The sequence below is a fragment of the Ictidomys tridecemlineatus genome, chromosome 10, assembly GCF_052094955.1.
Source record: "Ictidomys tridecemlineatus isolate mIctTri1 chromosome 10, mIctTri1.hap1, whole genome shotgun sequence".
NCBI lineage: Eukaryota > Metazoa > Chordata > Mammalia > Rodentia > Sciuridae > Ictidomys > Ictidomys tridecemlineatus.
Genome location: NC_135486.1, coordinates 49,139,395 through 49,167,329, shown reverse-complemented (window position 1 = coordinate 49,167,329; position 27,935 = coordinate 49,139,395). Strand labels below are relative to the sequence as shown.

At 44.3% G+C, this 27,935-nt stretch overlaps 1 protein-coding gene across 14 annotated transcripts in view; it reads left to right on the top strand.

The window, feature by feature from the left end:
- The window catches only part of Tlr5 (toll like receptor 5), a 29,091-nt gene extending 10,441 nt beyond the window's left edge, over positions 1–18,650 (top strand). For 2 of the 14 annotated variants that reach the window (XM_078022884.1, XM_078022885.1), the window contains 3 exons: positions 504–661; positions 6,631–6,744; positions 15,032–18,650. In XM_078022884.1, the coding sequence (XP_077879010.1) occupies positions 654–661; positions 6,631–6,744; positions 15,032–17,612 (2,703 nt within the window). In that variant the 5' untranslated portion in view covers positions 504–653 and the 3' untranslated portion in view covers positions 17,613–18,650. Of the gene's footprint in view, positions 1–503; positions 6,777–9,893; positions 10,218–14,561 lie in introns of those variants that run through there. The other 12 variants (XM_078022895.1, XM_078022892.1, XM_078022891.1 and 9 more) reach the window with 12 other exon arrangements.
- Positions 18,651–27,935: the final 9,285 nt, after the last annotated feature.

The following is a 27,935-nucleotide window of genomic DNA, read 5'->3' as shown; positions in this document are numbered from 1 at the left end:
TGCTTAGAAATGTCAAGCTCTGATGGTGACCTTAGCTCTATGTTCCCCCAGAAACTCACAAGATCCTTTCGTCAGCAAGTTCTCTGCTCACTGGAGAGTAGAGACGGTGGAATTGTCTTGTCCTTGTGCTTGATCCTCAGAAATCAAACGACCACAGAAATGTCACGAAAGAGACTTCTGGGTCCTGGGGGAAAACTTCTTCGTCATCACAGTGAAGTTTTTTCCCCTCCCTGGAGTTATAGGAAAGAAAGATGCCCATTGGGCTGAGTGACTCACTCCGACATCCACCTTCTGAACGAGAGGCTGGGCCAGAGATTTTTCAAAATCCCTTCCACCCTGATGTCCTGTGTGCCTCGATTTACAAAACGGTCTTGATCTTCTCTGATAAACATTCCATTTAATAGAATCACACCTAAAAAGAAAATCGCTGTATGACACAGAAAACCACCTGCCGTAATGTTTTCTGTTTCTTCCTCTTAATTAGCTTTCCTGTTCTCTCTTAGGAAAACAAAAGCTCTTTCTCCCCCCACCCCACCTGCACACACACCATCAGAGTGATGAGATTCCTACAGAATCAAGAACGGAAGCCTTGAAACAACCTGGGGACCCTCGGCCTCTAGAATGGAAAGAACTTAGAAGTGCCTCATGCTAGGATGAGGAGGTAAGTGCTTCTGATGAAAACACGTCTTCTTCAAGATATAAATGGGAAAAAAAATTGCTGGGGTGCTTAAGTTGTGCCAAGTACTGCAGGGGATCCCACGTGAATAAAATTGAGTTCCTGCCCTCCAGATTTACAATCTAGTAGGAAAGGCATAGTGTGATAAAAATGCTGTCGTGGAGATGTACTCAGAATATCAGGGGCCAGAGACAAAGAATGCCTGGGGAAATGGGAGGGCTGTTTTGTGGAAGACCCGGCCTCAGAGGCAGCCCTTGCAAGGAATGTTGGGATGGGATGAGCTGATGAGGCATGCATAGGCATTCCAAGCCCAGAGACCAGCCCAAGCAGACAAGTCAGGGTGGAGGTCAAATTCTGAGAATGGCAAATTATATCTGGGAAACAAGGCAGCAAAGGGAAGGCAGTCTAGACACACCGCCAGGAAGGTAGGCTGGGTTGAGTTTCTCCCTCTGTAAAATGAGAGTGCAGGCCCTAAGTATCTCCTCTAAGTAACCATTCCAGATTTAGGGTATGGTTGCAGGAGGAGGACCCCCAAAGTCATTCTGCAGAGTTCTAATTTTGAGAGCCTAAAGAGCCAGGGGAGACTTTTCTGGTAGGAGTTGTGTTCTGGGAAGCTCCCTCAGGGAGGGATGCATATGTCAGAGTTACACATGATGTTAGTCAGTCTGTGACTGTCACAAAATACCTGAGACAATGAATTTAATAATAAAAAAAAGTTTTCTTTGGCATACAGTTTTTGAGATTTCAGCCCATGGTTGATTGGCCGAGTTGCTTTGGGCCTGTGGTGAGGCAGCACATCATGGCAAGAGTGCATTGTAATGGAGAAGTTTTCAACTCATGGTAACCGGGAGGCAAAGAGAAAGACAGGAAATTGCTGGGATCTCAATATCCTCTTCAGGGATCTAACTTTCTCCTGCTAAACCCCATCTCTTAAAGATTCCACCACCTCCCAACAGTGCCATGGGCTGGAAACCAAACCTTCAATATAGGGGCCTTTGGGGAACATTCAAGATCCAAACCCTATCACTCTGGGAGGTGGCTGCTTTAGTGGTCCAGGCAGGAGACACTGGGGCCTGGCAGCAGAATGGTAAGGCAGGGGAATCACTGCCAGAGATACCCGGAGGTGAGATTCACAGCATTGGCCACCAACTGCATTGATGCCATCCTTGAAGCTTCTTCCTGTGGGGACTTAGGGAAGCCACTTATTTGATTTTAAGGATCTAAGTACTGAAGACAGAAACAAGGGTCTATGACCAACAATGAGTTTGAGGCAGTGTTTGGCCAGTTCAAAGGGATTCGGAAAGGTTGTAGTGTATATGCTATGCAATTAGGGGAAATGCTGCAGATGCAGAAAAGGAAATCTCAGGGTGTGTTCAAGGGAGGAAGCAAGAACAAGCTCACTCTCAGAAGCAGATGATATGATACGAACAGGTAATCCCTCCAAGTGATGGTCCAAGTGAGATGGGGCTGCCCTGAATGGGCCTAGATCAGTCCATCCAGGGGACCCAGAGAACCAGCACACAGCTCTCAGCACCTGGGCAGCCATCCCTGCAGGTCCAGGAAGAGGAAGGGAGGCCCCCCACCACCACCAGGCAGAACACAAGCAAATGCATTCATTTAGCAGATATTTGCCAACATTATACCTTCTGAGTGCTAGTGATGGCAGCAAACCAAACAGAACAAGCAAAAGAATTCTAATGTACACACAGGGACACAGGTGGGACTCTCAGTAGAAGCCGGGGAGTTTGATGACAATTGTAGACAAATTTCTAGAAGCGATTTAGTGGATGGTCTGCAGCTCAGGGAACCGTACACTGCGTCCGATCACTACAGCAAGGTCACATGCATCCTGACAGGGTTTCCAGTTTCTACCAACTCCAGGAGGGAATTCGGCTTGGACAGAGGGTGGGGAGACAGCCTGTCTCCCCACCCTCTCCCAGTGCTCATGGAACAAAGACTAAACATAAAAGGGACATTTCTCACTGGGCTAGACTTAATAGTCATGTTTTGTGTTATAGAATCATCGTAAACACTTAGAGATGCAAACAGAACCTAAGGAGACCAGCTAGCGTCAGTAAATAAATCAGCCATTCTCCTGAGCGTGCTCCAGTGCCCAGAAACTTAATGTGCTGATCTCCGAGTCCTGTTTATAGAACAGTAGGCAGTCGCCAGACTTTTACCCTGCTGTGCTCGTCCTTGGTGCTCACAGAAGATGCTAACGCTTGCCGCTGCTCGGGCGTGATGGGTCTAAGTGTGGGTGTGGAGCGTGCTTGCCATTTTGCTTGCATGAAGTCGCCTTTCCCCAGGCATGGGGTGAGCGCCTTTTGCACTCGGGTTTGCATGAGTGAGCTGCCCTCTCTCACCACATTAACCTTAGTGTGAAGTGCGGAGGCCCAGCCTCCTCTGCTTGACTTGAGTGCCTCTCCCAGTGGGGTTGCAGGGTGCTGCCCCAGGACTGCCACAGAGCTCTCTAGCGGGCATTGCTGTCCCAACACAGTCAGCCATACTAGTGGCCAGTAGAGGGCAGCAGCACGCTCCCAGTCAGGAGCTGGTGGAGCTGGGCCTCCGTGGGCTACTGGACCTAGGAGGCAAAGCCAGCTGCTTCTGGGAGAGGCAACCCGGGATGGGCTGACAGTGTGGAATCACTCCTGAGGGACTGAGAGAAAGGAGAGGCTTGGTGAAGTTGTGTGGAAGGCACACTTGAGCACTGCACTTTTGTGAGGGCACCGACACTCGTCCTATGGATCTCACTGCCAGAACTCAACCTCCATCCACATCGCGTCCAGGGCACTTGTTTCTTTTTTTCTTTTGTGGTTTTTGTTTTTGTACCACGAACCCAGAGGGGCTGAACCACTGGGCCACATCTCCAGCGCTTTTTGTTTTTTAATTTAGAGACAGGGTCTCACTGAGTTGCTTAGGGCCTCACTAAGTTGCTGAGGCTGGCTTTGAGCTTGCGATCCTCCTGCCTCAGCCTCCCCAGGTGCTGAGATTACAGATATGTGCCACTGCTCCCACTCCAGGGAAGTTCTAAGGCCATCAGGAAGGTGCCATAATTCAAATAAAGACAAGAGAGAGCTGAGAGGACACGGCTGTGTTGAGAGATCTCCATGTTTCAAAGGAGGAACCATGCCAACCAGAAACTATAGAGAGATAAAATGGACCTTTGTGTGGACATTGAAGAGGACAAGGGCTGAGAGGGTGACCTGCTGGGAGCCAGGGCCAGAGTGTTTTCTGATTAAAGGATTCAATCACAAGATGAGCAGACGATGACTGTGAGGTGGGCTGAGGCAGGACCACTGCACAAAACAGCTTGTACTGCCATACAGGCGGACGTTAGGCATAGAGGGTGATGCACAGCAGATGAAACTGTGTGCTCTTAAGTCAGTGGCTTAACTTCTCTGAGCCTCAGTCTCCTCATTTGTAAAATGTTGTCTACAATGATAAGAGGAATCTAAAGCTTCCCACTGTATGATATTACAGTGATTAGCATTCAGTCTTCACTCAGTATCCACAGGCAGTTGGTTCCAGGACCACCCACCGAAGCCAAACACATCAGATGCCCAAGTGTCTTGTATAAAACAGTGTAGTATTTGCATATAACCTACAGACACCTCTCACATACTTCAAATAATCTCGTATTAATCAAAATGCCTGATATATTGCCAGTGCTGTGTAAAGAGTTGTTATATTATATTATTTAGGGAATGACAATAAGAAAACCATCTGAACATAGTATAGGTGCTGTTTTTTTCCCCCAAATGTTTTTGGTCTACGGTTGGTGGAATCCACTAATGCGGAGCTGGAGAACACAGAGGGCCGACTGTACAATTCCGTCTTCCCTCCAGACTCTAGCCTCACAGTTCTCAGATGCAAGCATGCATCAAAATCACAGTGCCAGGCCCCAATCCCAAAGCTTCTGATGCAGGGGGTTGGGGTGAAATCCAAGCATTTGTGTTGCTCTCTAGATGCTCTTGCTGCTGGCAGGGGGAACACACTGTGGGCATCACTATTCCACAACCTGTAGAGACTGTACACTCCTGGTGGGCAAGGGTGCCCAGTATCTAGTGCAGTGAGTGACATAATTCAGACCAGGAAGAGTCCCTGTAGAATAAACGGAGGTGGTGTTGAATGAAATCAAAGTCACATCAGTACAGTCTTGAAACCATGGTGGTTAGTGGCAGAAGCTAGAATTGTACCTGGGGAGCAAATCTGAGCTAAGGGCATGCAGTTACCCAGCTGTTTTAATGAAAACTAGAGTCAGAGGCTGGAGGGACTGGGGCCCTAATAAAGTTTTGGACTTGTTCCAACCTGTTGGCTTGTTCAGTGGGAGGCTTTATTATGGTGCATCTAGAGAAGATATTTGCCATGAGAGATTTCCCCTGGTCCACTGCCCTTCAGCCTTCTCAAGGCTAAACCTGCATTCCATACCCACATGAGGAATTAGTCCAGTATTTTTTATTGTTATGTGAACTTTGCAGGAACTCTCCCAGGTTCCCCATTTGGAAATCTACAAAATCTTTCTCAGATATCGAGTCCTCTAAGCTTGGTGCTCTGGTGGTGCCCAAGGTTGACCTGGTACCTGCCAGAAGAGACATTTCTCTGTAGCTTACCCCATGACCACAGCTAGCCTGGGACCAGTTCAGACACGAGGCCCTGCTGAGGATCCTATTCCTGGTATTATTTGATAGGGATCAAGCATTACATGAGCATAGGAGCAGCTCTGGCTCAGCCCAAGGCATTCACAGGCCAACTCTGGTGTCCAGGGAGCAGGGAACCCCCAAAATGTAGGCTATGTATGTTTGCTGCTGATTCACCATGGTCCGTACCTCGGGAAGCTTAGGCGAGCAGCTCTGTTGTTCAGGCAATTAAGGGAAGAAAGGGAACCTGCTGCACTAATGGCTGGGATTAAAGCAAAATGGATTCACTTCAAATGAAAGAGAGACTGACCCTTCTCCCTCTGGTCTTATTATCTTAATTAACAGTGGCTGGCAGGAATCTTGAGGCCTGCATTGATTGTGCTGTTCCTGTTTTCTCCCCCTCAAAACCCTAGATACACATTATTCCAGGTTTAGTAATCCAAACCCAATACTCAACAGCCCTCTAAATTTCTTATCAGCCCTTCTTCCTCTCTAAGAATCACGGGGTTTCTGAGCTGAAGGGCATCCTGAGAACTGCTTGCATCCAAGTACCTGGGATATGGCTATAAAATGCAATTTTCAGTTCCTGCCAGACCCAAGCAACCTAAATATCCAGGAATCAGGTTTGGCATCAGTAGTGGGTTTGGCTTAATTTAATTTTTTCATTGTGCAAAAATATGTATAACATAGACTTTATCATTTTAACCATTTTGAAGTGTTCAGGGGCATTAAGTACATCCACTGTCATCTATCAAATTGTTCATGGTCCCAAACTGAAACAATCACACCCCATCTCCCGCCTCCTGCCAGCCCCTGGCAACCTCAGTCTACTTTCTGTATCTGTGAATTTGTCCATTCTAGAAACCTCATACAGGTTAAGTGGTGTAGCTCAGTGGTACAGCACATATTTGCATGCTCAAAGTCCCAAATTTTACCCCCAGTTCCAAAAAAAAAAAAAAAAAAAAAAGGATGGAGGAGAAAAAAAAGAGAATTCTACTTAAGTGAAATCCTACATTATTTTTTCTCTTGTGTCTGGTTCATTACACTTAGCATAACATCTTCAAAGCTCGTCTATGTTGTCAGAATTTTAGTCCCTCTTAAGGCTGGATCCTATTTTCTTATATAAGCCCCCAATTTTGTTGACTTATCCTGGATGGACCTTTGTATTGTTTCCACCTTGGGGCTGTTGTGAATCATACGGCATGAACATGGTGTATAAATATCTGTTTGGGTTTCGGCTTTCAATTCCTTGGGGTGTTTACCCAGAAGTGGAATTGCTGAGTCATGTGGAAATTCTGTGTTTAATTTTTGAGTCAGTAGTGTTTTTCAGGCACAGTCAGGGCCGCACCCGGAGGACAGGGTCATCAGACTTCCTGCGATTGGAGTTACCTGGAAACCAACGAGCCTTCCTCAGATGGGATTAAGGCACCTGTACGTTTTTAAAGTCCCCTGGTGATTCCAAGGTATAGACACATTGAAGAATCATTGCTTTACACTGGTGCGTCTCAAATTTGAGTTGGTATAAAATTCACACACTTGCTAAGAGTACAGATTTTTGACAGCACCCCAATCTTGAGAGTCTCAGTGAATGGGTCTGGGGGAGCCTGGGCTTCACTGGTCTCGAGACTCTGCAAGTAATTCTAATGTGTAGCCAGGGCTGAGAGCCACTCATCTTGTTCGGCCTCAGGGAAACATGAGAACATTGAGGCTACAAGAAGGGACACATTCTGTCTAAGCCTCTGAGCCCCGAAGGGCAAATCTGCACTGGTTCCTAGGCTGATCCCCAAATCAATCCCATGTGTTCCCGCAACTGTATCACCCAGAGTGGGGGTGGGATCACTTACAGGATCTGCTTCTCTTCTGCTGATGGGAACAGTACCCTAATGTACCAATAACTCGTGGTAGAGTGCTTGCCTCGCATGCACAAGGCCCTAGGTTCCATCCCCAGCACCCAAATGAAAACCAACAATGTCAAAAGACAACCTGTGATTAGAGAATGTGAATTTTGCATTTGCTTATGAAAAGTTTCTTACACGTAACAGCAGGAAACCACCACACTGATCTAAGAATACACAAAATATACCGCACAGTCTGTCAGTTACATGAGTTCTCCATTGTGTTTTGTGTCCCTTGCATCCATATCCAGGGTTTCCCTTGGATACCAAATCTCTCTCCTCTTTCCACCACTTCATAATAACTTAATAAATTATAATCCTCCTGACACCTGCTTCCACAAACAAACTTCACATCTTTTTCAAAGTCAAGCGCCATATCTATACTATTATTGATGTATTTCTTAACCATTTAACTTAGTTAATATGGTGTTGCTGTTTTATTTGGGTCCTGTCTTTTGTTTTTTAATGTGCCACTAATGAAGTTTTTTAGTGTTGTGCTATAGTCCCATTTTTTTCCCATAAGCCCTGTGGTTATTATTGTGTGATTTTACACAGTGCAGTGACTTCTAAGAAGTACAGTATATACTACTTATAGAACTAACCACAGAAATAAATTTTACATGTGTCTTTGAAAGCGTGCTGATGCATAATAGTGAGACATAGTAGTGGGATTCACTGTGGCATATTCATACATGCTCAGAACATAATTTGATCAATTTCATTCCCCAGTACCTCACTTATCCTCCATTCCTCCTTCTCCTGGCCCCCTGTCTATATCCTAATGGTTTCCATTCTGTTTTTATAACATCACTTTTTTTCCCTTCACATATGAGAGAAAACATACAACACCTTCACTTTCTTGAGTCTGGCTTACTTTATTTAACATGATGCTCTGCAGTACCATACATCTTCTTGTAAATTATATAATTTTGTTCTGCTTTATGGCTGAGTAAAAATACCATTTTGTGTGTGTATGCATATTTATCTACACCACATTTTCTTTATAAAATTAGTTCTTTTTAGTTACACATGTCAGTAGAATCCATTTTGACATAATTATAAAAGCATGAACTATGTCTTTTTTTCATTCAATCCCCAGTACCTCTCTTTCTCCTTCCCTCAACTCCTGCTCCCTTCCCTCTATTGATCTTTTGGCCATTTACTTGTGTTTTTTTTATTAATTTCTTGTGAATGTGGACGTGATGAGATTCACTGCGGTATATTCATAAATGTACATAGGAAAGTTATGTAAGATTCATTCCACTGTCTTTCCTTTTCCCATACCCATCCCTTCCCTTCATTCCCCTTTATCTACTCCACTGAAATTTTATTCTCCCTCTCCCCTACATTGGGAGCTACTTTCCACATATCAAAGAAAACAATTCAACCTTTGTTTTTTTTTTTTTTTGGAAATTGGCTTATTTAACTTAGTGCGATAGTCTCCAGATCCATCCATTTATTGGAAAATGTCATCAAGTTGTTCTTTTTATGGCTGAGTAATATTCAATTGTGTATATGTACCATATTTTTTTTTCCATTCATCTGTTGATGGATACCTAGGCTGGTTCCATCCCTTGGCGATTGTGAAATGTACAGCTGTAAACATGGTTATTCATGTATCTCTAAATGTATGATGACTTAATTCTTCTGGATCAATACTAAGGAGTGAGATAGCTGGGTCATATGGTGCTTTCATTCCTAGTCTTTTGATTTCTATAGCTGCTTCTTATCAGACGTCTAATAATGATGTAGGAGCACCCCACCTTCTAGAGAATTTTAGTCCCCATCCCTTCCTTTTCTCTTTCTACTCCTGACAACCACCAGATGGCGAACTACCCTGATGGCTACAAAGCTCTTCTGGCTCTTTGGTGCCCAGCACACGTATTGGGGAGAAGCAAGTGGCCACAGCTCCCAGGCTGCTTCTGGGTCCTACACCCCTGCTCACACCTGTCTTGCTCCCTTCCACACTTAGGGTTTGGGGATTTAGGGGTTTCAAAGTCTCTTGGTACCTCTTAGATTCCCTATGTGCCAAGCCTCTCTGGCTGTATTGATTCCATTCTTGGACTCTCATCTTTCTTAGGTCTGACTGAGTCTGAACCAACTTCACTGTTTTTTTCCTCATCTTCTGAGCCCTATTTTGGTGCTCAGTTGAAATTTACTTCCACCCATTTTAGCTTCTGGCTCCCATTCCAGAATATCTACTTGTGTGACCCTTCCTCCTACCTTTTTCTGCACAGACCACCTCTCCAGACCCCTTAGTTCAGCTCACCTGACTATTCTGCCCACCTGTTCAGGCATTGGACCCATAGAGATCTGATTCAGAGGTCAAAATGTAGTTATTTCATGCCTTTCTATATTTCATAAGGAAATAGGTAAGCATGAAATTTTTGCAATACATCATAAGCTCAAACAATTTTCTTTGAAATACTTGTTCAGCTGGCTTTATCCGCCTTACTTAATAACTTTAATTTTAGCTGTCTTATTATGGATTTGAAAATTCAGTGTCTTGAAATGTCTGTTGTCTTTCTGTCATTGTTACCAGCAGATTCAAGGTCAAGTCTCCTAGTTTGGTATATATGCTTGGGGGCCAGCATTGACCCAACCATAAATAAATTTAAAAAAAAAACAACTAAAAATTTAACTCTCTTATCCTGAGCTGGTGTTCTCACTCCTGTGTCTCTGCAGGGATTCCTCTGTCTGGCTACATAAGATGAGAATTCATTTTGATGTTTGGATAAAGCAGCAGCTACAAAACTGACAGCTACTTGGGGACTACGCTGGCTCTTTTCTGCAAATACCAGTAGTTCAACATCAGAACGTGTTTATCTTGAGTCACTTAAAATCCTCATTTGTGAAATCAAAGGTTCTGTGCTCTTTTCTTCTTAGAACAGAGGTCAGCAAACTGTGGTCTGTGTTTGGACTGCAAAGCCTAAAATATTTACCATCTCTCCCTTCCCAGAAAACTTTTTTCCAACCCATTCTAGAAAATAAACCATTGGTTTATTTGTATATATGGTAAAGGTCATTTTTATATATGGTAAAGGTTATCAATGTGACATTGAAATGGGTAGGCCTCTGAAGATCAGTGAACTGTCTAAACCTGGGTGCAAAATTTGGTTTGTGATATAAATGTGCAAGGAATTAAAGCTGTCAGCAGGCCCTCAAAGGGGCCCATGACCTTAAAACATGGAGAATTACAATCTATTGTCTCCTGCCGAGCAGTGTCTCACCATAGCATCCAGGTGTGGGCAATGAGACTGACGTTCTCATGTCTTGAAGGACATGCTAGAATCCACTTCCTACCAGGGGATGTGAAAAAGCTTACATGAAACTCAATCTAAATGTGATTGTTTTCCATGATTTTTCATTTTTGTCTTTGGGTCACAAGGCCTGATTTCCCCCTTGTTCTTGTCTCCTCTGAAGTGCATTATCAGAATCTTCACCCTGAGTACCACTAAATAAGGGATCGTGTTCCTACCCCTCATCCCTTGATCTGTGCCTCTGAGACTCTGTCAGCTTCTGGAATCAGAGCCCCAACATGTGCACACCAGGACCCTTGGAACTGGATTCAGAGGCCCTTGCAGTGCCTGCCTTCCATCTTATCCCTTGACAAATCCATCTCTTTTTCTGTAGATGTTAGTCTGCCCTTTTTAGTCTTTATCCATCATAATTTAAATTTGGTATTATTGATGCTTTTGGGAAATATGTAGGATATAAATGATAAGTATAAAATTGAAGACGTCAGGTACAGTGGAAAGACTGTAAAACCCCACATGATGCCTGAGAATGAGGGTCCCAAACCTTCAAGGGAGACAGGAGGGTGTCTGGCCCTGGGGTTCTGCTGTACCCTTATCTGTTCTGATGGATTTCTGTTTTCTTTCAGTGATTCTTCATGTTGACTATTAAGATCACTTGGAACTTTTATTCCATTTTCCATTTTGTGTATTATCTACAGATACAAGATCATTAGTTCCCATTCAAAGCCACAAGAAATTCATTAAGAAATGCTAATGTAGCCAGGCATGGTGGCTCACACCTGTGATCCCAGTGGCTCAGGAGGCTGAGGCAGGAGGATCACACATTCAAAACCAGCCTCAGCGATTTAGTAAGACCCTGTCTCAGAATAAAAAAAAATAAAAAGGGATGGCTCAGTGGTTAAATGCCTCTGGGTTCAATCCTTGGTATTAAAGAAAGAAAAGAAGGGAGGGAGGGAGGGAAGGCTACTTTGTTTCTATCACCTAATCTGATCACCTGCAAAAGAAACAATCACAGGTAGAAAGAATAAGTCAAAGAATTCCTGGTTTTAACCACCAGGGTCCCTGGAACGAACATGGGAAGAAAGAGCTGGAAGCTTTCCATCCCTAGGCTTCCGTGATGTCAGACCTAGATCATTTCTTTATAAAAAATATTTGAAATGACCCCTTATAGAATGTTGAAATGAAATTTATAGCTATACCATAAACTACCTACATACATCATTTTAAAGAAGTCAATATAATGTCCTAACTGGGGATACAAAAAGAAAGAAATAGAAGGGAACGTAATAATGAATTAATGTGTATTTCTACATGTGAACTCTGGGCCACTGCTACACTAGAAGAAAAAAGGAGTGAGTAGGATAATCTTGCCTAACTTATTATAGAAAATCAGTTTGTATTTAAGAGAAGTAGTAATATGCAACTGGCTCTTCCCAAACTTTTTTTTTTCTTGCACTTGACATTTTGAAATGAAGGGCAAATAAATAGGCAGAAACACATAAGCACAGTCACTGTGAAGGCACTCAGGTGGAGACCGAGTAGAGTGTTGGTCCTGATTCCCTGGGGAAGCCACGCAATTGTGAGGGGATTTTCTGAAATGGTGAATGACACTTTACAAAGTGTTTGTTGGCAGGTAAAAGTCGGGTTCTGAGATAATTTGAGGAAGGTTCTCACCTTCAGGGACACCCCTACAGATGTGTGGATACTGGCTGGTTCTGTGTGCTGCAGGACTCCACCTGCTGGGGGTATGAGTGGCCCCATCATTGTGAATACCACTTAGGCCTGCAGGTTTACACCATGCTCTCTAGGGACAGCTGTCCCCATTAAGAACCACTGCTCTCCTATAGATAAAATGCAGTTGCTTTACTCCCCCCATTTCTATCCCCTCTCTTCCCCTCTCCCTCTCCCACCATTCATCTTTCAAAATGCTTGCTAGTAGGAGGGATGGACAATAAGCAAAAACAAAACAAAACAAAAACCCAAACAGCTAGAAAATGAAGTATTTATGATAATAGCTTTGATGGGAAAACACAAGGTCGTTTTCGAGAGAGAGTAGAGGAGTTATTTCAAATAGTGAATGTGAGGGAAAGCTCTGTGGTGAAATGTTGATGTGAGATCCAGCCATTCCAAGAGAGGAGAGGAGATTCATGTAGAGGAAGCAGCTTATGCAAAGTCCCTGAGGTCAGGAAGAGTTCAGAATGACAGATGAGAAGCCCATATGCCTGGAACCCCTAGGACCATGGTGCTATATGCTCTCTCATCTTTGAATGTAAGACTTCTTCACATCTCTTCATTACTTTATTCAGATTTTTGTTTGGAGAATGGAAAGACTAGAAATAATAGAGGCAAGAAAGGAGTCTCCGAATGGAGGAGTGGATAAGCTTGGGAGGAGGAGCCTACAGAATTTGCAGATGAACTGATGTGGGGTGATATTTAAGAGAAGGAGGGTGATTCTGTTGATGTCTTCCTGTGTCTCTGGGTGGAAATAATATGGTCATTTGCAGAGATGGCAGGAAAATTAAGAGTGATGATAAATATTCTCACCAAGTTTCTCCCAATAACCATTAAATGCCTCACTTTGATATTTTGGGATGCCCAGGAGTGAAGGCCTGCTATATTTTTTGTGCCATAGATTCACAGGTTCTTTGGAAACCCCACCACAAATTATTCCCAGCAGGAAGCAAAACCCCATTCGAGTGGGGTTCAGTGCCCACTGTAGCTCCATGACTATTCTGGCCTTAATCTATTTTAAAGTCAAAACTGTTGCCCCTGATGGTATTTTGTGGGATTTCTGTTTTTTATAAACTTTGCTTCCTTCCTATTTATTTATTTTATTTTCCCCTTCATTTTTCTTGCCCTCTGAGTGCATAACTCTTTGCAGATGTATTAGTCAGCTTTTCATCATGGTGACAAATTACCTGAGTAAACAACTTATAGAGAGGAAAGGTTTATTTTGACTCAGTTTCAGAGAATTTAATCCATGATCTCTTGGCCCTGTCTCTCTGGACATGTGGTAGCATCATGGCAGGGAGTACAGGACAGAAGAGGCTGCTCACCTCCTGATGGTCAGGAAGCAAATGGGAGTCCGAAGAAGGGCCCCGGGTCCCACAATCCCTTTCAAGGGCATGCCCCCACAATGACCTAACTTTCTCCCTCTAGGTCCCATTACCTCCCAATTGCACCACAGGCTGATAACCAAGCGTTTAACACTTCCAAACCACAGCACCCTCCATCACAGGGCTTTTGTTACACTGAGAGCAAATTGAATATGTTCCAGGCACCAAAGAAGGAGGAGGCTTGTGAATCTCCTCTGTACTTCTCATCATACCCAGCACGAGAGGCGGAACATAAACCAGACACATTACTGAGCACTTTTACTGATGCTGCCCAGGCTAAGCAAACACTCAACCCGATGGCTGGAGAACTCCCCCAGTGGACTTAAGCAACTGGATTGGGTTTTATGAATTATTGGACAGTCACAAATGCTAAGCATGCAGTAGGTGCTTAATAATTTTTATTGAACTGACCAGATCTGACTCTTTGCAGAGATGACATAAAGTAACTGTGTTTGTCTGCTTTTCACCCTGTGACCAAAATATCTGACAAGAACCACTTACAGGAGGGAAAGTTTTATTTTGGCTCATGGTTTTAGAGATTTATTCCGTGGTGACCCGACTCTGTTGCTCTGGGTGCAAATGGAGGCAGCACATCACGGCAAAAGACTGTGGCAGAGGGAAACTGTTCAGGATGTGGGGACCAGGAAGCAGAGAGAGGGAAAGAGGGGAAGATGAACTTTTCTTGGCACACCCCCAGTGACCCACCTCCTCCAGCCACATCCCACCTGCCTACAGCTACCACCCAGTCATTCCATGCTCACTAGGATGGACCTATTTGGTCACAGGCTCCCAAAATTGAATGATTTCACCTCTGAATATTAACCCAGGAGCTTTGGAAGGACACCTCATACCCAAACCATGACATGTCCAGTGTCTGTATGAGATGTGCTGTGCATGGAATCAGCTCAGGTCATGAGACGGGCTAGAAGGCAGGACAGGTCAGGGTGGAAAGATGAGTGGATTTATTTTCCATCCATCAGCTGAGCCTTTTGTGGGCTAGAAATGGACTCCCTGGCTGAGGCAAACAACTTTTCTCCAACTTCCCTCAGCACATCTTGAATGAATGAATGAAAACATGAATGAACCGTTATCAAAAAGACCAGGTGAAGTTTGTTTCTGTTCCTTTGTTTTGTGATGTTGGGGGTCTAACTCAGGGTTTTGCACCTGCCAGACAAGCGTGGCCCCCTCTGAGCTACATCCCAACCTAAGTGAATACCTAGAGTAGTGCCTAGTGTGGAGGAAGGGCAATATTAAGTGTCTGATAGAAAGATAAAGAGAACAGCTTCATCCACAGCAGGCGGTATCAACCAGGGACACATTCTGGCATCACATGAAGAAAGGGGTCCGCGGGAGCAGGCACATCTTAGAGGAGACCCCCCAAGTTCTGAGGATCTATGTACAGTGCCTCAAGCTGAGATGCTGGGTTTTAATTCTCCCTTTTTCCCCATAGGATCATGGCAGATCACCTTGACCTTCTCTTAGGAGTGTTGCTCATGGTGAGTCCTGTGTTCGGAATCCCTTCCTGCTCCTCTGATGGTGGGACAGCCTTATTTCGTTTCTGCAATCTCACCGAGATTCCCCCGGTCCTCAACACCACAGAGAAGCTCCTGCTAAGCTTCAACTACATCAGGACAGTCACTGCCACGTCCTTCCCCCTCCTAGAGCAGCTCCTACTGCTAGAGATGGGGAGCCAGTTTACTCCCTTGTCTATCGACAAAGAGGCCTTCAGAAACCTGCCCAATCTTCGGATCTTGGATCTGGGTAAAAGTCAGATCGGCTTCTTGCATCCAGATGCTTTCCAGGGACTGTTCCATCTCTTTGAACTGAGACTGTTTGCCTGTGGTCTCTCTAATGTGGTACTACGAGATGGTTATTTCAGAAATTTAACTTCTTTAATTCGCTTAGACCTGTCCTCTAATCAAATTGGGAGCCTTTACCTTCATCCTTCGTTTCGGGAGCTGAATTCCTTAAAGTCCATAGATTTTTCCTTCAACCAGATATCCATCTTATGTGAAGAGGAGCTCAAGCCACTCCAAGGGAAAATGCTGTCTCTTTTCAAACTCAAATCAACTTACCTGTACATCAGAGTCTCTGTGGACTGGGAGAAATGCATGAACCCATTCAGAAATATACAGCTAGAGACCCTTGATGTTTCTAATAACGGCTGGACTGTGGCTATCACGGGGAACTTCAGCAACGCCATCAGGGGAAGCCAGATTTCCTCTTTGATTCTCACCTACCATATTATGGGTTCTGGGTTTGGCTTCCAAAACCTCAAAGACCCCGACGAGAACATATTTACCGGCCTGGAGAGAAGCTCAGTAGAGCGCCTGGATCTGTCCCACGGGTACATCTTCTCCTTGAACCCCCGACTCTTTAAGACACTCAAGGACTTGAAAGTTCTGAACCTTTCCCACAACAAGATAAACAGGATTGCGGAGAAAGCCTTTTATGGACTTGAGAACCTCCAGATACTCAATATATCGTATAACCTTCTGGGGGAACTTTATAATTCCAACTTCGAGGGGCTACGTAGCGTAGCCTACATTGACCTCCAAAAGAATCACATTGGAATAATTCAGGACCAGACCTTCAGATTCCTAAAAGAATTGCATACCTTAGATCTCAGGGACAACGCTCTTAAAACCATTTCTTTTATTCCAGACTTACTTACCGTCTTCTTAGGCGGCAACAAACTGGTGACTTTGCCCAACGTGAACTTTAAAGCCAACTTCATCCACTTATCAGAGAACAAGCTAGAAAATCTGGCTGACCTCTACGAACTTCTCCGGGTATCTCAGCTCCAAACTCTCATTTTAAATCAAAATCGCTTTTCCTCTTGCAGCCCAAGCCACGCCCCTTCGGGGAATCCCAACTTAAAACACCTTTTCCTTGGAGAAAATATGTTGCAACTTGTCTGGGAAACTGGGTTCTGCTGGGACGTTTTTAAGGGGCTCTCCCAACTCCAGGTTCTGTATCTGAATAATAACTATCTTAATTTCCTTCCCCCTGGAGTATTTAGCGATCTGACGGCATTGAGGGGACTGAGCCTCAACTCCAACAGGCTGACGATTCTCCCTCCTGGCAGTTTACCTGCTAATTTAGAGATCCTGGATATATCCAGAAACCATCTCCTGTCTCCTGATCCTGGTTTATTTGCATCCCTTAGCATGTTGGACATAACTCATAACGAGTTCATCTGTGAGTGTGAACTCCGCACCTTTATCAGTTGGCTCAATCAAACCAACGTCACTCTGTTGGGATCTCCTGCAGACATCTACTGCATGTATCCTAACTCGCTCTTAGGGGTTTCCCTCTACTCCGTTTCCATGGAAGACTGCGATGAAGAGGAAGTCTTCAAGTCCCTAAAGTTTTCTCTTTACATCTTATTCATTGTCACTTTGACTCTGTTCCTCATGAGTGTTCTCATAGTCGCAAAGTTCCGGGGATTTTGTTTCATCTGTTACAAGACAGCCCAGAGATTGCTGTTCCATGACCGTCCGCAGAGAAGAGAATCTGATAGGTACAGATACGACGCCTATTTATGCTTCAGTAGCAAAGACTTTGAGTGGGTACAGAATGCTTTGCTTAAACACCTGGACACTCAGTACAGTGACCGAAATAGGTTTCACCTGTGCTTTGAAGAAAGAGACTTCGTCCCCGGGGAAAACCACATCACCAACATCCAAGCTGCCATCTGGAGCAGCCGGAAGATCGTCTGTCTTGTGAGCAGACACTTCCTTAGGGATGGGTGGTGCCTGGAAGCCTTCAGTTACGCCCAGACCAGGTGCCTCTCTGACCTCAGCAGTGTCCTCATCATGGTGGTGGTTGGGTCCCTGTCCCAGTACCAGTTGATGAAACACCAGTCAATCAGAGGATTCATACAGAAGCAGCAGTACTTGAGGTGGCCAGAAGATCTCCAAGACGTGGGCTGGTTTCTCAATAAACTCTCTCAGTGCATCCTAAAGAAAGAAAAAGGAAAGAAAGAAGACAGTCGCATTCAGTTGCGATCCATAGCAACCGTCTCCTAGTCCAAAGAACAGCTTGCAATTCACCCCAAGCCATAAGGAACGCTTGACTTTGTATTTGCACAAAGTGGCCATTTGGGGGCTCTTTCTGGAGGTCTTGTTCCTACTATAAAAACATCAGTCTCTTGGCTTTCATGTCAACATGATGTTTGTCTCACTGACCTCCAAGTGGAAAATAATATCTGGAAAATTGCAACTGCCCCTAGAGGTTCCCACTCACCATTGATTTCCTTTCGGACCCAATAATACTGTTCTCTCCTGTTGTATGGACTACAGAATGTCCCCTAGTCATGGAAAGGGCACCTTGGAAAAAGTTACAGGTGGCTTCATGGTTTCGCAGTGTTCCGTTCAAGAATGGTCTTGTCTGTGATTCTGATAAGTCTGTGTTCTGCAGAACAATACTAAGTAGAACTGAAACCTCTTTCCTTCTTTGGCTTTAGGAACATCAACAGTGCTGGATGCAGGTCACATTTTTATCTTGGGGATAAAAGGTGGTCCCAAGGAACCTTCAACTCCTCTGAGTCTAACCCTTGTGGACCATGCCGTTTTGCATGTGACTCTTCTTTCAGCCTGATGCTCAGGACCTACCATGTTAGCACCAACCTACCTCTTGAACTTCCCTTCCTGCCAGTAACACCTCATTCATCAACTCTGTAGGCTGTTGTAGGAAGAATATGGGCTTTATACACAGATCCTGGATCAAATTTTGATTCTGCTGCTTGTTAGTTGGGTCACTTTGAGTATGGTACACCCTTGCTGGGCCTGCTTTCTTGCCTGTGGACATCACAGTTACTAGGAAAATTATATTGGTCAAGAATGTCAGGACTTCTCAGATCTTTTCCTTGGCTTTCCTTATGGCCACAAGAGATGAAACACACTGAATGGCCTCTGGGGGCAGTTGCAGTGTCTTTGAATTTGTAATTTTTGCCCTAAAAGGAATCTACGTGTATTACGCATTCTAATTCTTTTTTTGTGTGTGTGTGTTTCTTAATATAGAAGCATGTTTCTACAAAAGCATTAATAAATTTTTTAGCCAAAGAACATGTGTCATATTTACCTGCTGGCTTCACCTTCAGCCTCTTCCACGTCCCACATACTGTATGTTGTAGTCATGTCAATGGCTGCAGCTCAAGGAGTACTCTTGGGCTTAGGACTCAGCACTCCCAAATGTCACTCCCTTCCCCTCACGGTGCATCCCAGTCCTCACCTCTTTAACACACACATATAGACATACACACAGGCTGTGCTCATTCTGGCTTCTTTGGGACTCCTCTTATCCATGAGATGGAGCTCACTCTGCACCCAGTGATGGACTTGTCCTTATGAAAGCCATGAGCACCACGCCCTGTTCTTCCTTTCTGGACTATTTTCCCAGGTCTTTCCATACATGTTCTTCAAAATCAAGGCCATGAAGCCTCTGGGGATCCCTCCAACCCAAAGTCCTCTCTCTTGGGAAAACTCCTAGCACCTTCTACTTCCTGCCTCTGAGAGCTGTGAGCCTGTCTGGCCACCTACCCCTCTGGACTACAAACCCTGTGACACGTCTTCCACGTCTCCCCGTCACTGGCCATAACAGATCCCATGTAGTTTCAGGCCTTCACAAGAGTCCCCCACCAGCACATCTTATCAGAGCGTCCTCCTCCACTGAATTTCTTCTCCCCACCTTGGTCTTTTGGTGAATTTCCTAGCCTCGCGTGACTTCCCATTCATCCTGGCCCCATGGATTTCTGTCACTAAGATGTGACACTTTTGCCAATGTGTTTCATATGTGTGAGCTTGGCACTCGGGACTGGGAGATCCTGATGGCGGGACCTTGTCTTGTTCGTCTGTGTATCCCAGATCCAGGATGATGCCTGGGCTGTAGGATGTGCTTAATAAATACATGACATGTACTGTGATGGCCACCCTTACGTCAGCACCTGCTGCTATCAGTCTGTGGGGAGAGGCCAGGAAGGGAGAGGCCATGAGAATTGGAAGTCCATGGAGGTGCTGAATGGCAGGGTGAAGCGAGAGGAGACCCCAGGCTGTAAATACCAACTCAACTCCCAAGCAGATGGGCTAGAATGGAGGGATAGAGAGGTGAGGACGGGAAACAACCCACATAAATCTGCAGGAGATAAAGTCCTCTTGAATCGGGTTCTGAGAAATACAGTAAAACAGAACCAAATCGTTGCTGCTAGAAACAGTTACAAAAACAAGTCAAAAGATTGGAGAAGGCCACCCTGGGCCAACTCAGTCCTACCTGTCACCTGTGCTCATCAACCATTATTCTATCCAAGCTGCAGGAGCAGGGGCAGCCATGAGGCTGATAGGGGTCCTCATCTGCACCTCTTGTAAGGCAGGTCTCTTGGGGAAAGGAGGTTGCTAGTTTGGGGTGGGGAGTCGGGCTTGGGTGGGAGTAGTGCTATACCAGCGACCCTCTCCCTTGCTTTGGGTGACCATCACCAAAACTCAGACATGTAAAATTACAAATGCAAATGTATTCTTAGAACAGTAAGTTGGAATACAGATATGTCTTGGCATATGAAAAAGGTCTATCTCACAGCCTTTCCTAATCCTCATATTTAAGAGCATAACTACCAGGTAATTTACCTAATGAAATATGTTCAACAAGCAAGCACCTTTTGTCACTTTTATACAGAGTTCCTAGGAGACCTGCTCACCATACATCCATGATTGAATTCAACATATTCCAGATCTTCTGTTTGGCAAAGACCCAGAACTTTCTTCAATTCTTTTCATTTGTCATTTCTTCCATCACCAGCACCTGGACTTCTTTTTGAGGCCATTTTCCCAAGTCTTTCTCACTCTGTAAGAGTTGCTACACATATGCCAAGAGGAAGGTCGAGCACAGCCGTGTTGAGAAGTGAGAACCGTGGGGTCAGAGAGACCCTTCTTGCTGGGCAGTTGTTCCTCACTCACTTCACAGCCATTCAAAGTCGGGTCTCAGTAAACAGATAAACCCCATTGTGCTGGTCAGATTTCTGTCATGATAGCAAATGCCTGAGACAATCAGCTTATAAAGAGAAAAGGTGTGTTTCCACTTGCTGTCTCTGAGGTTCTAGTCCATGGTCATGGCTTTGGGGCCTGTAGTGAGGCAGCACATCATGGCAGGGAGCATGTGATGGATCAAAGTTACTCACCTCATGGCTGGAAAGCAAAAAAAAAAAAAAAAATGGAAGAAGAAGGGGCTGAGGTCCCCAGTCCCCTTGGTGAGCATACATCTAGTAACCTGAAGACTTCCTAGTAGGCCCTGCCTCTCAAAGCTTCCATCACCTCCCAAGAGCATCACTCTGGAAATATGGGAGGGAATCTCTGGGGAACACTCAAGATCCAAACTATAGCATTTATTGTGCACAGTCTTTTGGAGTCATGCCAAAATAGTAGGAACTACTGCAGTGCAATCTAAGAATGCCCAGAGCTTGTCAGGTTTGAAATTGATACTATTCTGGAAAATTTAGAATAGTGATTGGGGCTACTGAAAACTTCAAAGAGAATCTCCCTCACCACCCCAAATACAAGGGACTTTGAAAAGTCCTTGCCAATCACATGCACCTGCAATAAATAGTATTTCAAATATAGTCTTAATATAAAGTAAAATGAATGTGACTTAAAGTTTTAAATCATGCAATGAAATAGCTCTATTAGGAGGATAAGAGACTGTGGTGTGCACATGTAAGATAGTTACATCTTCATCTACTGCAATAAGCAATCAATATAAATTGTTTATAATGTTAAACCAAGAAATAACATTCGAAATGCATATTTTAAAACATGGAAATGACAGAAGAAAACACTAGATGGATTAATGGTGAATATCTGAGGGGTCCTGATTAGTTCTTCCACGGGGAACATCTAGAAAGGCTGGAGAAATTAATTTTTAGAATCTTTATTTAAAGGCATTGGAGAGCTGCAAAATAGTAACTAGAGCCAAGATCCAACAGAAGAAAATCAAGAGAGATGGATCCATTAATTAGAAGAGAGTATCAATGAGTGAAAAGGCAAACCATAGCTTGGGAGAAGATATTTGAAAACATTTATCTGAAAAGACTCATAATGCAAATATGAAAACATGTTTACAAGCCAATAAGGAAAAGACAGCAGAAAAGAAAACTGGGCAAGATATTGAAGATTTTACAAAAGAATATTCAATGCCCAACACACAAATGAAAAGATATTCAAGTTCATTTAGTCATCAGAGAAATGCAAATTAAAATTACATTTTAACCAGGCCTGTAATCCCAGCCACTCAAGAGCCTGAGGCAGGATTGCACGTTAAAGGCCAATCTGGCAGCTTAAAAATAAAAATAAAATGAGCTGGAGATGTAGCTCCGTGGTGGAGCACCCCTAAGTTCAGTTTCTAGTAATTAAGATAAAAATAAAATGACATATTGTCATACCACTACAAATCCACCAGACTGGCTAAAATTAAGGGGCTGACAGTATCAAATAGTGGAAAAGACAAAGAACAATTGAAATTCTCTTGTGTTACTAGGAATTGGCACACTTTTAAAAACAGTTTGCATTATCTATGGAAGTTGAATTCACACATGTCCTATCATGCTGCAGTTTTACTCACAGATATATATGTACACACCAGGTATGTGCACACCATTCGCATGTGCACCAAAAGACACGTAAAACATCTTAGAATCATTATATGTAGGAGCCAGCGTTGGAAACATCCCTTGTGTTCATTATCCATACAATGGATAAGTTGTGTAATTGAAAACTAGACAGAAATGAAAAACAATTAGGGCGAATTGTAAAAACATGAGTGCATCTCACAAAAATGTAAAGTCATAATGATGCATAATGATTATACACTGAGTGCTTCGATTTTTAGAAACTTCAAAAAGGCAAAACCCATCTATGATAATGAAGATAATGGTCACCTTTGGAAAGTGCTGGAGGGGACTTGTGAGATACTGGTTATTTTCCATTTCTTGATGGAAAATAATATGAGTGATGGTCATTGGGTGTATGCACTTAGTGGTGTTGCATTTTATCTGCACCCATTAATTTGTTCACGTATCTGTAAGGTCTTATTCTTTTAAAAAACAAAAATTTTAAGAAGCAGACAGATTTCAAGGGTTGTTGCTAAAGGAATAGAAGACATGTAGTAGACCGATTCATGTAGAACTAATGGGACATGCTCCCTGAACATCTTATTTTTGCAAAATGAGTTTTTTCTTGCTCTCCCAACCAAAAGGGGGGAAAAAAAACCCCAAAGGATTATGATGGGGACCGAGGGAGATTAGGAGGAGGGGCAGAGGGCTGCAGGCTTTCATTATGGGTCTTTTGTATTATTTGATGTTTAACTCTGTACATGCATTTCATTAACCACTGTTAAAATAGGCAAAAGTACATATGTGTTTACATAAAATTGAGATGATAACTTCTGTCCATGGCAGCAGCGAATATAGATAGGATTAGCCAGAATTTGAAAATGAATCCACAAAGAAAAGAAAATTACTTCAGCAGATGAACATGTATGCAAACAAGATATATGTTTTGCTTGGTTTTATTTTTCTTAAGATTTAAAGGGATTTTTAATCTGTTTGACTTTTGCAATTAAATGTTTTATTTCTCAATAGCTTCCATTTAGATCGAACTTTTAAGAAATGAAACGTTTTTTATTTTACAGAAAATTCCATGGAAAGAACTTGCTAAGGCTCCTAGATTCCTCTCAGGCACCAGAGTCCAGGCAAGTCTGACAAGGTGGCTTTATTCCTGAAACTTGGGGACCTGATCCAAGTAGCTGGAAATCATGTTTCTTTTCCCAGCGCAGGCCGTTCGCCTCCACAGGCCTGTTTCCCTGTCTCCTCCCCAGGAAGGTCGCCTCTCCGAGACGTGATAAAAAATTGATGACATCATGTCTCTTTGGGAGCCCGGCTGCCCTTCAGGAAGCAGGTGTTGGAGGACCTGAGGCTGGGACCTTTTTCTGCTGCACTGACGGGGTTCGCTGTGCAAGTGGCCCGCAGGGCCTAACACTTGAGGCCACCTCCATGGTTTTTCCAATGGCCTGGGCCGTTAATTGGATCCCAGGGCTTTCTCCAGCTGCAGCTGTGTTATAGGGCCAGCATCTTCCAAGTCTGCAGGTCATGCCAAGCCTGGAGGGATTTGCAAAAAAAAAAGTCACCAGTGGTGCACTGGTCCCTGTGAAAACAAGTGCTTATTGGAGAAGAAATTAGGAATCCCCTCTGGTGCTTCTAAGGAAGACACTCAAGCTTAGGTACCCAAGACAGGAACAAGAGTGGGGAGTCACTGGCTGGTGAAGGCATGGCCTCTCTCCTTGCTCAGGCTGCAGCCCTAAAATGAGCCTTGGGTTCCCCGGCTGCCATCCTCCCCAGAGACAGCCCTAGATAATGCTCTGGACTAGAAGAGCCAAATCGCAGTTCTAGCTGTGTGTTGTATAACTCCTTGGAGCTTCATTTTTGGATTGTGGATTCTGTTTTCCCCAGGGTTAAAAGATATGTGGAAACAATTAACATAGTTTCTAGTGTAAGATCAATGCACAGTGACACATGGGTGGTGCAGAGAGGTGCTAGTCAAAGTGGACCATCTAGGTTTCCCTCGGCTCCACAAGTTTGCATCCAGTTCTCCTGGTCTGCACATTCCCTTCTTTGTCTCTGGGATAAAACTCACCTCTTTGGGAGTCTAAGCAATACCTCCAGACATCTGAGAAATAAATCACTAAGCTAGTTTTTAAAAAAAGCAGTTAAATGAACAAATTATAAATATACCCAATACCCTTCAATGTCTATGTTAACATAGACTGCCTGATAACTGCCCCTACCCTGACTCAGAAGACCACTGTTGTGATTTCTATCAACATAGATGAATTTTGCCTGTTCTAGAATTTCACATAAATGGAACCATTCAGCCGATTTTTTTTTTTTTTGCATCTGTTTTCTTTTACTTACTGGAATTTTTTGAGGTGCTTCCAGGTTGTTGTCATATATCAGTATTTTGTTCCTTTTTATTGAATTTTATGGATATACCATGATTTATCCAGTGTCCTATTGGGCTGTTTTCAGGGTTTAGCTGTTAGAAATAAAGCTACTATGTACATTCTTTCCGGAGGAGGGGGGGTGTTAACTGGGAATTGAACTCAGGGGCACTCAACCACTGAGCCATGTCCCCAGCCCTATTTTGAGTTTTATTTAGAGACAGGGTCTCACTGAATGGCTTAGCGCCTCACTTTTGCTGAGGCTGGCTTTGAACTCTGGAGCTGCTGGGATTACAGATGTGCACCACTGCACGCAGCTACTTTATACATTCTTTTACAAATAATTGTGCAGACCAGTATCTAGGAGTGAAATTGTTGAGTCAGAGGGTAGGTGTATATTTTTCCTTTCAAAAGAAACAGTATATAAATAAAGGCATTGTGTCCTTCTACAACTAAAAAATAAAAAATTTAAAAAAATTAAAGAGTTTTCTAAGATGATTGTAACATCTTTTATACTTCTACCAGCTACGTATGAGGTTCCAGTTGCTCCCACATCCTCCCCAGCATTTGATGTGGTCAGTCTTTTGTATTTTAGCCACCCTCCTGGGACTGAAGTTGTGGCTCATGGTGGTTTTCATTTGCATTTCCCCAGTGATTAATATATTGAGTACCTTTGACATGCTTAGTTGCCACTCCTATACCTTCTTTTATGGAGTGTGTGTTCAAGCAGTGTGCCCACTTTAATTAGATTCTTTTTATTATTGATTTGCAGGTAGGCAATGTTTTAAATATTTGGATACAGATCTTCACTGGATCTATGTCCTAGTGTCATTTTCTCACAGTCTGTAGTTTGACTTCCATTTTATTAACAATACCTCGAATGAGCGAAAACTTTTAATTTTGATGAAATCCAATTCATTTGTTTATTTTATGGTGAGTTTTCTTGTGTCCTCCCAAAAATGTTCCCCTATCCCCAAGATCATCAGTATATCTCTGTGTTTCCTTCTAGAGACTTTCTAATTTTAGCCTTTATTTTAAAATCTGTTGTCCCTGAACCGGTTTGGGGAGATAAATCCATGGTCACAAGGAGATAGTGTAGCATATGAGACTGTGTCCCACTGAAGGGAATCCTCAGTGCTTTCCTCCCTCACTCATCTTCCTTCTGAACAGGAGGGAAGAATGAGAAGCCACTGTCTTAGCCTGGAAGTAGAGGAGTGTCCTCATCCTCCCTGCTGGCTGGTGGTAGCATCTTTGTTAAGCAGGCTGGCTGCCTCTGCCAAGAAGGAAAAGGGCTAACTTGTACTGGGCTCCTTCAATCTGCCAGCCTTCATGCTAGGGAATCTACACACATCATCTCATTTACTCAATGCAAAGAGTGGTCGAATCCCCATTTCACAGACAAGGAGACTCAGACCCAGACTCAGAAAAGTTAAGCAATTTGCCTAGCTAGTAAGTGATTCACATCTGATTTTTTTTTATGATTCTTTGATTCATTTGATTCTTTCCCATTCTGACCCACCCCCTCAACCCCCCTGCTGAAGTGCCTCTTTCTTCCTTCTCCCTGTGACTCACCCAGAGAGAAGAGAGGTTGTTCTCCTTGCTGGGATGGGCCTGGTTCCTTTCTCACTGCTAAAGCACTGTGGCTCTGTGCTAGAAAAATACCAGAGGGCCCCTGCTCTCTGAGCAGACTTTAAGACACTCTGTATATCTAAACAGGCGCTCAAAGTTTCCATTTGGAGAATGGTCTACAGCTGACCTGCTGTAAGACCTGGAGAAACCAAGGGCAGGGAAACCACCCCCCAAAAGGCCCTGGCAGCAGCTCTCCAGCAGGAGGCGCACTGCACACTGCGAGCTTGCCAGGAAGCAGCAAAGGGATGTCTCTGAAGCGCTCCAGGGAGCCCTCCAGAATATGAAATCCCACATCTGGCAGCATCTGTCTCTGGAGAATACTGGCCTTTCCTCTGCCTTCTTTCTGGAGTGCTTCTCATGTGCAGACTTAACCTAGGAGCCAGACAGGGAAGGGATCTGGGATTTGCTCCTGGTTCTGCTTCTTTCTACAGAGGAGACTGAGGGTGGGGATGGGTAATGAAAGCCGACCTCAGACAGTCCAGCCCTCACTCTAAGAATCATACCCCCGCCAAGAGGGAGTCTGTGTCTCAGTAGCATATACAGAGCCCCTCCCAGAAAGCTGGGTCATGGTGTTAGTGTCCCTGCAAGAGAGGTGCAGAGGTGGATGATGCAGGGTCAGTTGATGCCAGTCTAAGAGGCATTACCCAACATGCCCTCTCCCCACCAGGTTCTAGGGTGTGCCCCGGGCCTGGGTGTTTTGTAAGCTGCCTTGTGACTCCCGTGTGCTCCAGGTTTTTGCTTGGAGAACTACTGTTGTCTTCTAATTCCTTCTCTACAGAGCAGTCAGAGGACATATTCAAAAACAAATCCACTCATGTCATCCTCCAACTTAAAAAATCTTTAAATGGGACCTAAATGCTTTTAGGATAAAATTCTGAATCTGCCCCTTGGTTTCCAAGGCTGTTCCTGAGAGGTGTGCACCCTTCCACAGGGGAGCCTGGGAGGTGCTGCAGAGAGGAAATGCTCACCTAAACCCGTCGGGTTGCAGTGGCAGAGAAGCTAGGCTGGCAGACCAGGGAGGCGTTGGAGCCAGAGTCCAGAGCAGCAGGGGCGGGGTGTAACTTCACTGTACTGCTTCTCAAGCTTGATCCCTGTTGTCCTGGAGGGTCACCCCTGCCCACACATCTGCAGGGAACCTTCCCTTTGCTAATTTGTCTATTTCATCTCTAACTCTCAGTGGCCAGCCCAGCACTTGTCTGTCACATCCAAACATCTGTAAAGGAAGGAGAGAGAAGCCAGGAAGGTGGACGGCCACGGGGCTGGACCAGCAGAGATTAGAGTAACCCCCATAATCATTTCCAAGCTAAGTCTTAGACTTTGTCCTTAAAACGAGGAGATATCACTGAAGGGTTTTAAGCTGAAGGGACTCGACCCGATTAGTATTTTGAAGAAATAATCCTGCTGCAGTGGAGGGAGATAGGCTGCCAAGATACTACCCAGGAGCAGAGGATTTTAGTTAATAGATTCCACCCACCCCTTCAGGAATTCAGCCAGAAAGAGATGAAGGCAGAGAAAATGAGGCTCCAGCAAATGGGACCACAGGACTCCAGACCCAGGTAGGGGTCCTGGAGCTAGGGGTCCTGGAGCCAGGGGTCCTGGAGCCAAGGCTGAGCACAGGAATGGGCAGCGTCTGCCCTGGGGTTGCAGAGTGAAGCACCCAGGGGGGCCAAAAGCTGGGAAGGCCCCACAGCAGCCCAGGGAGGCTAAGAGGCCAACTGCAGGAAGGCCTAGCAAAAGCCACTCTG